Genomic DNA, 12,578 nt, shown 5'->3' on the forward strand with positions numbered 1-12,578 from the left:
AAAGCTGAACTGTATAACATAAAAAAGCACACATGCTGAGATTTTTTGAAATACTAACATATAGTTTGACTTTTTCAACCAAAAGAAAAAAAAAAAAGGAATTTTCTTTTTGTATTTTTTTTTTCACTCACATCTGCGACCCACTTGAAAGTGGGTCGCGACCCACCAGTTGAGAACCACTGCTCTAGAAGTTAATGCCGTTTAAGTCTGCTGTATACAAATGGAGCTAATGCATAAGAATAAAAGAAAATGGAAGGATAGGATAGTGTTTCTTGTCATTGGCTTTTCCTTTTCTCTGATCTACTTTAAATGTATGTAGAGTGCTTGTGCCTCAAAAACATAAGACAGATGTACAGATTTGCAGCCCTTCAGAAGAAAACCAACAAGCTCTGTAAGTTTTAAATAACTGTGTATTATTTATGTGTATGCCCATGCAGCATGGCAACTCAAGTTTTCCATCGAGCCAATAAAACTGTGGGAACCATGCACACACAAAAAGTGAGAAATACCGGTAGAGACAGAGGCACACTGACACTTACAAATGTAGGTTTTTGTAAATGCCTCCCCAGAGACAAGGGAACAAACAAAGAGACTTCCATCCCTCCACTCTGATAGGCAACAAAAAATGTGTGCGTATGTCTATTTGTCGCTCCTTTTATCTCTGCGTTTCTGCACATGTAAGCATAATAATGTGTGTGTGTGTCCGCCCACCAGTCCAGTCTCCCACGACTCGGAGATGAACGCCAAACGTTTCCTTGTTCTCTGTGGGACACTGCAAGGAGTTAGAGAGAGAGCAGACAGTGAGTCACGACACAATACACACACACAGAGACATACACAAGAACACACACTCCTAGTTGTTGGACTCATGTGCAACTAACACAAAGACAGACATGCACACACTCAACCATGCTACATAGCGAGAACTCTTTTCATTACATTTTACAATGCACGCACACACACCCACACACACTGATACACACAACCTTCCTGTTGGCAGGCTGCATTACTAGCCTCAGGGGTCTGTCTGCTCTCTGTCAGTGTGAGTCGCTGCCTTCCTCCTCAGAGCCCAGGCATAGGCATGCACATACTGGTGTGTGTGTGTGTGTGTGTGTGTGTGTGTGTGTGTGTGTGTGTGTGTGTGTGTGTGTGTGTGTGTGTGTGTGTGTGTGTGTGTGTGTGTGTGTGTGTGTGTGTGTGTGTGTGTGTGTGTGTGTGTGTGTGTGTGTGTGTGTGTGTGTGTGTGTCTCTCTTTGTGAGTTTGAGTCAATTCCTGTATGCTGACTTAACAGCAAGTTGTTTGTGTGTCTTCCGCTTTTACCTCATACAATCTGAACTTAATCTGAAAACATTTACAAACAATCTGAAACTGAATATATCTGGACGACCCAGCTGTCATTCACATGTCAGCCAGCAGCAGAGGAGGGCGGGATGTTGAGAGAGACAAATAACTGCATGTTCTTTGCCAGGGGGAAGAACATTTTAGAAACTGTAAAGACGTGTGTCTGTGTGTGTGTGTGCGTGTGTGCGTGTGTGTGTGTGTGTGTGTGTGTGTGTGTGTGTGTGTGTGTGTGTGTGTGTGTGTGTGTGTGTGTGTGTGTGTGTGTGTGTGCGTGTGTGTGCGTGTGTCTGTGTGGGGGTGCGTGTGTGTGTGGGGGTGCGTGTGTGTGTGTGTGTGTGTGTGTGTGTGTGTGTGTGTGTGTGTGTGTGTGTGTGTGTGTGTGTGTGTGTGTGTGTGTGTGTGGTTGCATTGTGTCATGAGTGAGGAATGTGTTGCAAAGGGTCTTACCGTTGTGAGTGTGAAGGGATGGTTCTCAAATGAAGAGACACCTGGACAGTTAAGAACAATATACTGAGAAAGAGAAGGAGGAGATGGCGAGACAGAAAGGGGCAGAAAGAGACAGAGAGGATTAGAGGGGGGGCATGTTGAGAGCAAACCAAAGAAAGTGCAGGAGAAAAAGTTGGATAAACCTTTTAACTTTGGAATCATACAGCAGAGGCGTTTATATCGTCTTCATAAAACATAATTTGTCAAACTTAATAGCAAAGTAGTTCAAACATTGAGCAGATAAATATGTAATGTCTTCTCACCTGTCCAGGTCGAGCTTTAAAGTGTTTCTTCAGCATGCGCAACTCGATGACATCACAGGGGTGCCTGATGACTGTCACTATGGTTACAGGGTCGCTGCTCCGGATGTAGCGGTAGAAACGCTCGGCACAGTAAAGACAGAGAGGGCCGGACACCCAAAGCCATGTCTACAAATACACAAAGAAAAAAACAGATTTGATCCATCGTTATATTAACACTTGATCGTTCTAACAAGTAATGGAGGCATTTCGAAAGAAGACTGGCACAAATACAAAAACAAATTATAGCTTTCATTTAATGCTGAAGGCTGCTTTGCTGTCTGCACATAAGAGACATAGTGGGTTTTGCCATTCACACTTACAGTTATTTTGAGTTTTACATTAAGGTTACATTAAGACATTTGGACCGACACACTGTTTTACAGGCATGGCTCTAGAGCATGTTGTCGAGAAATGGTTACCTGAACCACTTTTCTCTGTGCAGCCCTGCAGAGAGGTTTGCTTTGATAAGTGTACATTTTCAACAGCCTTCAGATGGACTCTGATGAAGGTTTGTTACTGAAGTATTTTAAACATATCTGCAGACATGCTTAAGCTAGATTTTATAGCATTTTAGAAGGTAAACTTCTAATTATGAGGGCAGCGTTCACGCAACCAAGATGGTTACCCCTGTTGCTTGGCTTATTGTCACACCAGGTATATTACAATGAAGTATAAAGTAGCTAGTTCTATTGAGTTACATTTTTTTTAAAGATATAAATGGAGAGTGTATTAGCAGGCTGTTTAAATTAGTAAAAAAACTTGCATCTGTGTTGACTTTGGATTTTAAAAAGATGTAACTTCAGATCCGTTCTTACTTTTGCAAAGTGAACACATCAATGCTGTAGATTAATCCATCTCAAAATTCTAACGGGAGGTGGAATTTTTTCCCCTCAAGGCTGCTTATAATTTCGATCTGGGTGGTATAAAAAGACTGCAGCGTTAGCTCTGATACAGGACACGTTGGGGAATCCTATGTTGCCTTTAATCAAGGCTGATTCTCCTAACACAACAAAGCTCTGAATCAGACTCGAGAGTATATTTGTGAGAACACACGTGAAATCTCTCCACCTTCCTATCTGTGTTTCTGCTTCTTTTTGTTTGCAGTTACCCTGAGCAGACTAATTGCTCACAACTCCAGTAAAACCTGCAAAGCACAATGGGGTTTAAGGGGGATTTTATGGAACCAGTTCGCTGCTTAACGACCATGTGCAAACACATAATCACACCCGCAGGAAGAAACACACACAAACACCGGCCTTGAAGTAGGAAGAGGATGCCTGCCCCTCCCCTACAGCACTGCACCTCTAATAAACTGCCTCCGACACCTCCCAAATACTCAACACATGTATTCACTACTTATACAAAACTTTACAACACACACACACACACACACACACACACACACACACACACACACACACACACACACACACACACACACACACACACACACACACACACACACACACACACACACACACACACACACACACACACACACACACACACACACACACACACACACACACACACACACACACACACACACACACACACACACACACACACACACACACACACACACCTGAGGGTAGTGCGGCTGGAAGTGAGCCTCCTCTCCGCATCTTCTCTCTTCGTCCACACCCGCCTCCGGCTCCTCACCCTGCTGCTCCGTGCTGCTCTGATTGGCTCCGAGGCAGCCAGGAGGGTGGCCCTCTAAGTTGGTCTGATACTTCAGAGCTCCTCTGATGGAAAAACAAGAATCAAGATGATGTTAGATGGGGATTTTAGTGAAACATAATGGATTGCCTGTAAAGTACGTATGTATGTTTGTGTATGTTCAGCCTAGGACCACATGTGTGACGTGAGAAGAAAAATAAGTATAAATTATGAATTTCTATGAGGGTATTAAAAGATTCCTACATCCTGAATTTCCATTAAAAACTCTTAGAAAATTGAATTCAAATGAAATGCTGTCTTGAGCAAGTGACATTATATTAGCATGTAAATTAGCTCTATAACAAGACTATTCATTTAGGAAGGGATTCAGTTAAACACTGCGTGATTTATTTCATCAGTGAGTCAAAAGCAACTTGAGCAAATGTAGAGACGTCTCCAGCTGTTAGTGGGAGTCACCAATATTTGCTGACATTCACATTTGAAGCTAACTCTTATCTTGTTTTCTGTAAGAAGTGCTTGAGAGGGAGACAAATTGTGCAAAAAACAAAACGTGTCGACTCATTCGGAGACAAACCCACACAGAAGCACACACACGTAGATGTAATGCTTAGCCCAGACACCTACCCGACCATGTGCACCATGAGGATGATGTAGAAAACAATGAAGAGGTTGTGTGTGTACCAGAAGATCTCATAGTTGGACAACCTGAAAAAGAAGCATCATATAGGATTTAAGGAACTCTTCTAACACTAAGGATTTTCAAAAGAGAGATAATTATGAAAATGTAAATATAAATGAGGAATTATAACGTTTGTAATGTGATATAAGGAAACCAGAGAACAAGAGGCACAAAAAGAGCAAAGACAACAAAAGAAGAAAGCGAGGTCAGAGTTTGTTCAGGACCAGACGCACAGACTGCCAGCACAGAGCCTGAGTAAGCAGGACATCAGAGGTCAATATTAAAGGGGTCATTACACAAAACGACCCCCCATAAATACTGCAAACAATGAGCGTCATCAAACCCTGTATTCATCCTCTGCTACTGCAACATCTGTCATTTTTGTTTTCTTAAAGTATACCCTGTTTCTGCAAAGGGACGCCACGCAGCCGAGCATCTTAGTTTATTATAAAACAAAATGAAAGTGTTAAGTGATCATTGCTTAATAATCAAGTGATTGTACCCTTAGCCTATATTTGTAAAGTCTCGTAAAACTGTCTCAAAGGAAAACAGATGTATAACATAAACATTTGCACATTTAGTATACCTTACGAATAGAATCTGTACAAATATATTCCCATTAAAATAAATCTCTGCTCAGTAGTGTGCTCTGGGAGACCCTCATACTGTATGTTATCAGTAGAAGTATAAGTAAGCAAAACACCTAAAGTTGTTTTCTTTTGTCCAGCATTAACAGGGTGACAACACATGTTAAGGCTGGCTTAAATATAAATACTTTGAATATTACCATATGTCAGAATTAAAGACACATTGTTTCCGCTTTTTTTTTTAAACATTGTTTTCAGTGTTTTGGACACACAAGCATAGCAATGATGTTCAGGTTATCTTGATCTACTCGTATTTAATCAGTATTATTGTTTTTTTATATATTCTGTTATTTATAAATCTTTTCATTATTGTTTGAGTAATCTTCAGGGCCTTATTGTCTGGTAGTATCACTGGACCATTGTGACATTATGCAGGTATTTCTGGTGCGGCAGCCTTCATCCCAGCACTTAAGACACTTCCACAAACTCTTCTCTAAAGCCCTAAGTGGTCTGGAAAAGCCTCTTGTCCTCTGTTCGATTGCGGAAGAAAGCAAGGACAGCACTTGCACGAACACGAACACGAACACGAACACACACACACACACACACACACACACACACACACACACACACACACACACACACACACACACACACACACACACACACACACACACACACACACACACACACACACACACACACACACACACACACACACACACACACACACACACACACACACACACACACACACACACACGCACATATGCACACATGCAGAATGGGTGACCCTCTATGACCCGAGTAATGACAGAGCCATGAGTGGAACACTTAGTGAGGATTTCATCTGTAACAGAGATCTGTTAGCACGTCTCCTTATGGTTTCCATTTTGCATTTCTCTTTGACCTGACACGCAAGATGAACTCAGGCAGAAACAAAAAGGAAACAGAAGCAATACAAAGAGATACATAGCAAAGCAGATACGTAAATACAAGCACAAAATAAGTTGTACTGAGATTACTAGATACCAGGCTCCCATTCATTTAAATGAAAAAGTTGCAAGTCAGCAAACCATTCAAAAAAGGTTTTTTCTCTCACACAAGCTCATAGACATTGAGATGTGACGTTCTAGGTTTGGGTCTGGCTGACCTACCGTACGCAGTAGGAGGATGAGGTGAACATCAGGAAGAGAATGAGAACCAACAGGACGCCCGTGACTCCTGGGACTGAAGAAAATCAGGCAATTAAAATAGGACACATTAACATGAGATAAGTTTAATAGCAGGCAAGCAATCCAGTTCTTTATATGGACTCATTTTACCCACTGAAACCGCAAAACATTGGATTAAGATAAGTCTGAACACAGCATGACTTCCTTCTCTCTTCCTGAAATAAAAACCACTCTAATCTGCAAGATGTTTACACCCTTAAATTGTTTTAAGTATCCCCTTTACCAGCATAAACACCACGCACACGCACACGCATGCGCGCACGCACACACACACACACACACACACACACACACACACACACACACACACACACACACACACACACACACACACACACACACACACACACACACACACACACACACACACACACACACACACACACACACACACACACACACACACACACACACACACACACAGTCAGAAGGAAATACTGTATAAGAAAGTAGTGCTTCTTACTTGTGGTCAAAATTATCAGTTTGGGGTCCTGTGAAAGATACATAGAAAATGGGTTAGGTGTGCAGAAATGGTGCAAAGGGATATTACTTCCTCCTCTGACTCCGTTTTTTAAATGTTTCAACAACCACTTGTGCCACTGTTTGTGTGTGCAACTTAGTGAAACACTATAAATGCCTTTAAGGAGATTTACCATAGTTCTGTAAGCTTACCTCACCCTGAAGGTCACAGGGAGATTTGGGGTTAGACATGTTCTTGTGATGGTTATGGTTAGAGGCAAGGAATGCATCAAGTCAATAGGGGGCCTCAAAAGTAAAAAGGACAAAACGTGTTTGTGTCTCACCTCTCCTCTGTAGCGAGCCAAATTGAGAGCAGGAAAATCCTCTGAGTAGCTCACACTGAAGTTGACAACATTCGCCAGGTGGGCAGACACATGTACAACTACAGAAGAAGAGAAAGAGTTACACAGTATTCATTTGAAACACATTTGTTGTGCACAGACAACAGCACACATATGGAACAACTCCTCTGCTTTAAACACACACACCCACACACACCCACACACACGCACACAAAGTCTTAATTATAATGGTCAAAATGATCTGCAAGGGGACACTCGTACAAACATCTCTTTGTATATTCAGCAGAAAGTCAGCAAAATATCCTCCTGACTCACTGAAACACACACACACACACACTCTCTCACACACACACTCGCACACACCTCCCTGACATCATAGGCTAACCATGCAGCCATTCGACAGCTGATGGAATTAGAGGGCGTAATCATGAGACACAAGAGTCCTTTTTTCTCCCTCTCTCACTCCCATTGCTCCCCCCACCCCCCCTTTCTTCTTTCCATGTGTGTCTCTCTCCCATCCCTGCTGTCTTCATTATCATTTGCTGTCTCAACACTTTGGAACTCCGCTATTATAACATGAGAGCTTTGCCTGAAGGGTCTATGTGTGTGTGTGTGTGTGTGTGTGTGTGTGTGTGTGTGTGTGTGTGTGTGTGTGTGTGTGTGTGTGTGTGTGTGTGTGTGTGTGTGTGTGTGTGTGTGTGTGTGTGTGTGTGTGTGTGTGTGTGTGTGTATGTGTGTGTGTGTGTGTGTGTGTGTGTGTGTGGCCTAGCATTACTATACTTGGGGGGACCTAAATCTGTTTACACAGTCACGTGTGGGGACTGGCTTCCCTTATGGGGACAAATTGGAGGTCCCCATGAGGGGAATCATTAATTTTAAGGTGAAGACTTGGTTAGGTTTAGGGTTAGGGTTAGGCATGTGTTGGTTATGGTTAAGGGTTAGGATAAGTCTCCAGGAAATGCATGTAAGTCAATGTAATGTCCCCTGAAGTGATGTATACATGGTATGTGCGTGTGTGTGTGTGTGTGTGTGTGTGTGTGTGTGTGTGTGTGTGTGTGTGTGTGTGTGTGTGTGTGTGTGTGTGTGTGTGTGTGTGTGTGTGTGTGTGTGTGTGTGTGTGTGTGTGTGTGTGTGTGTGTGTGTGTGTGTGTGTGTGAGGAGTGAATGGCAGTGAAGAAATAAGACTTAAGCCTACAGAAGATGCCATAGTGAAGAGAATTTTTCTATGGGTCCGTTTTCTGTTATTAAACATGTAAGCAGCTAATGCAGCCTCGAAAGTTGTGTTGCCTTGATTTTTTTACAATGGATGAAAAAATGAGAGTTTCTTTAAAATGTGTAAAGCCACTCCCTCTCTTGGACTGACAGTTTTTCTTGAGAAAGTTATTAGGCAACGGGACAAGATGGGTCAGCCCTAACCTCACACATTCACTAGTTTGGACATTCTGATAGGATTACAGGAATAAAATGTAAATACAAATCCATAAAAAAAACTATTATGACAGGATCACTAAGAGAAAAAGCACACAGCATATTGTTTTAGATGGCTTGTGCTGACTTAGTTTCACTTTATCGTGAGAAAGAGTCATGTGTTTCCATACAGATATGAAGCCTCTCAGGAAACACAATGATAAAAGGAAGAAGCCTGTGAAGCAGAGACCCAGCGGACACACAGCTGCTGGAAGCTCTCATGATGTCATGAGGGGAGACCCACAGGAACAAGATCTGACACACACACCCACCCACCCACCCAAACACCAGCAAAAATCTTCATGACCAGCTAGAAGGGCTTCACAGCTGGTACGCAAGGATTGCTGAGCCAGCCTGGGTCCATTTGTTAACACCTCACACACACACACACACACACACACACACACACACACACACACACACACACACACACACACACACACACACACACACACACACACACACACACACACACACACACACACACACACACACACACACACACACACACACACACACACACACACACACAAAGACATATCAGCTGTGGTGATAAGTGACAGTTTTTACCAGAGAAAATGCAGATGGAAACTCCACATGCCACATGAAAGGTCTTGCTCTTGTCCAGCAGTCTGCGAGTTTCTCTGCTCGATACCTGCATGAGTGTGTGTTATAACACAGACAATAGTGTTATTTTTGTGGCTTAGAGTCAAGAGAAACATAACACATTATACTGAGTTTTCGATATATCCTCTTCCCCCCCTATATTTAGATTGTATCTTTACCAACGAGGCAACTTTAATAAATCTTAACGTCAAAATCTCCCAAATGTACCTCATAGGAAACATTGCATTTAAGTAGTGAATTTCCCATATGCCCATATCTACACATGAGTAGATATAATAAAAACATACTAACAGGAACACCCTAACAGATTTTGAAAAAACTATTGTCCCTCAGAAATCCTGCACACTTTCAAATTGACATCTGGTGTTTCTTACAATTCTATAAACCATTTCATCCCATTCCTCTCTTTTTTACCGCCCTTCAAGTCAGTCTCTTTCTTACCATGTGTGTTCCTCGGACAAAGGTGAGCAGGGAGCGACACATGGGCAGCAGCACCAAGCTGCAGTTCAGGTTCAGCACAGACGCAGATGCCCTGCTGATGCACAGCCCTAGCTGGAAAACACAGACGCGTTGTAAGGTTGCTGATGAAGCGGATGTAAAGCGATAAGGGTCTGGCGGATTAAGATAAACACTTTTGAGCAGTTCCTTTTCAGATTTGGACTATTCAAGGAGCGCAATGAGGGCTTGAGGCATGACTTCCCCGCCACACAGGGTTTTCAAAAACTCCTTTGTCCTTCTCAGTTTGGAGAGCTAATGATCGTTCTCCTTAAGCCGCCTCTTTGCTGAGGCTTTGACTTCAAATAGAAAAGTATTTTGTTTTGTCAGAAAGATCACAGTTTAGCTGCCTGTGTACACAGTCAAATCTCTGTAAATATCAACAGAATCACTTCTTCCTGTCTTTCTGTCTTCAGAACTTCTTCCAAAAGTTCTTACTCACCTAATACGCTCTTTATCACTCTCTCAAACCTCTCATAGCTACAGCTCAATAATCAAAGCCGTTTTCAGGCGGAAACACTGGATGTTCTTTTTCGTCTACGAAACTCAGCACATTTGAACACTTTCTTGGCATCCACTTTGAGCACTGTTGGTGCCGTCTCTTCAGATTATCCATAATAAACTCAAACATCTCCAGTGTAAGAGATGAAGGTGTGTTAGTGTTTAGATCTGAGAAAAATATATAAAGATGTGTGAAACTGAGGTCCAACATTTTAGGAGATTTATATTCATTTTTTGTTTTAAGGTCTCTCTTAGAGGAGAGGTCTTACTCTAAAGATGCCTAATTAAAAAAAAAAAAACTAATTGCTGTACAGCTGACTGTAACATAAACTGTGTGACTGAATAGAATACTGCAGGGGTCCTGAAATATAAGAATGGAGCACACAATTAGGCCAAAATCAGAATCTACCTTTAGCAAGGCAAAGTTAACACAAGCATACTCAAAAGTCTGAAACCTTTACCCTTTCAAAACATCCTACACACACTCACTCATCACAGCTTCCCAAAGACAAGCAGCTGACGGCAAAACCACAAGCAGGAGATCTGATATCCTGTTTTCTGTACATCCCCAACACCAAGAACAACACACACATACACACACACACACACACGCACACATGCAGGTCAAAGAGATAAGATGCTTAAGTTAAATCTAAATTCCTTTCAGCCGTATAAAGCTTTGAAATACATCTCCATCTAGCAAGTGAGTGCATACACACACACACACACACACACACACACACACACACACACACACACACACACACACACACACACACACACACACACACACACACACACACACACACACACACACACACACACACACACACACACACACACACACACACACACACACACACACACACACACACACACACACACACACACACACACACACACACACACACACACAAACGTAAGCCCTCCGGCAAGGCATTCAGTCAAGGCCAGTGGCATGCCCACACTTGCCCTGTGCCTCCCACTGTACAGGCAGTGCATGAATAGCTCACACATGCTGCTCACTGCCATATCTTATTTTAACTTTAATTTCTTAGAAAACAGACACCTTTCTTTCAACCCATTTTGATGTTGACACTGACATAAACTATCACACAGGTATTTTGTGTGCGAGCAACAGGCACTGTCTGACCTTAGAAAGTGTAAGGTGATTGGACGGTAATGACATTGGGTTTTGTATGATTTTCTCCAAAGACAAGGAATATTTACTGCTACAAACATGCATATAACAGACACACACACAGACACACACACACACACACACCTCACAGACACACACACTCTAACCTGAACTCGTGACAACAATTACACCAATGCTCACGAGTTAACAGGCATCAAAATTGAATTCCTGATTCTATGCGAGATGTGAGTGTGTGCGAGACTATGCCCCGGGCTTGTGTCACAATTGGATAGGCCCTTTAGCCAGCAGAGAAACACACACAGGCACACACAGGCACACACAGGCACACACACACGCACACACACACACACACACACACACACACACACACACACACACACACACACACACACACACACACACACACACACACACACACACACACACACACACACACACACACACACACACACACACACACACACACACACACACACACACACACAGGCTAATTGCCGTCACAGAGTTTTGAAGTCACAACTCAAGCTCATTAGACCCGCATGTGACAGTCGGCCATCCATCACAAAACTTGCTCCTGTGATATAAATAGAAGCCAGGGGCAGCATGTCTCTTCAAAAACAGAGATTTAGTCCTTGTACTGATGAACATTTAAAGTTGTGAACATTGTTGTCATCTGGGAAGTAACTAAGAAGTGTAGCATGACCAATTTTGGGGTCAATAGGCCCTGATCACAGCAGCCATTATGGCATGTATTTTCAGGATTAATATACATTTGATTAATAACATTAATGATGGTTCTGTAGGTGGGCTAGGGCCCTGGTATTGTAAATGCTGGCTCACTGGAATGACTGACACTTAATAACCCATCATTTATACTATTAATTACACCTGTGTTTACCCAGAAATGTCATGTTAACATGGCTGCTGTAATAATACTTATTTAGTGAATATTTCATATCTATTCTCTACTAATTTTGGTCAGTGTTGGGGATGCAGCTATTACTTCTGATTTTCCCCTAAAATGTACCTTTTAAAGGAAATCTTTATTGTTTCCTTTCAAATGAACTGCTAACTCATGAGTTTACATATAATCCAGATTAATCTTTTGAATACAATCAAACTTTGCGTACACACGAAAATAGTCCTAAATAGAAATCTAATCCGGGAAAACACCGGTTTGAGTGGAACACAGGT

The 12,578-nt window shown here is 42.3% G+C and overlaps 1 protein-coding gene across 3 annotated transcripts in view; it reads right to left on the bottom strand.

Moving 5' to 3' along the window:
- Positions 1–12,578, bottom strand: part of nox4 (NADPH oxidase 4) — a 28,018-nt gene that overhangs the window by 8,739 nt on the left and 6,701 nt on the right. For all 3 annotated transcript variants that reach the window (XM_079675723.1, XM_079675724.1, XM_079675722.1), the window contains exons 3-12: positions 9,668–9,778; positions 9,170–9,254; positions 7,115–7,212; positions 6,775–6,802; positions 6,234–6,306; positions 4,435–4,515; positions 3,716–3,875; positions 2,092–2,256; positions 1,790–1,852; positions 712–772 (exon numbers count right to left, since the gene is read on the bottom strand). In XM_079675723.1, the coding sequence (XP_079531849.1) occupies positions 712–772; positions 1,790–1,852; positions 2,092–2,256; positions 3,716–3,875; positions 4,435–4,515; positions 6,234–6,306; positions 6,775–6,802; positions 7,115–7,212; positions 9,170–9,254; positions 9,668–9,778 (925 nt within the window). The remainder of the gene's footprint in view (positions 1–711; positions 773–1,789; positions 1,853–2,091; positions 2,257–3,715; positions 3,876–4,434; positions 4,516–6,233; positions 6,307–6,774; positions 6,803–7,114; positions 7,213–9,169; positions 9,255–9,667; positions 9,779–12,578) is intronic.

The sequence above is a fragment of the Notothenia rossii genome (assembly GCF_949606895.1).
Source record: "Notothenia rossii genome assembly, chromosome: 4".
Classification (NCBI taxonomy): Eukaryota; Metazoa; Chordata; class Actinopteri; order Perciformes; family Nototheniidae; genus Notothenia; species Notothenia rossii.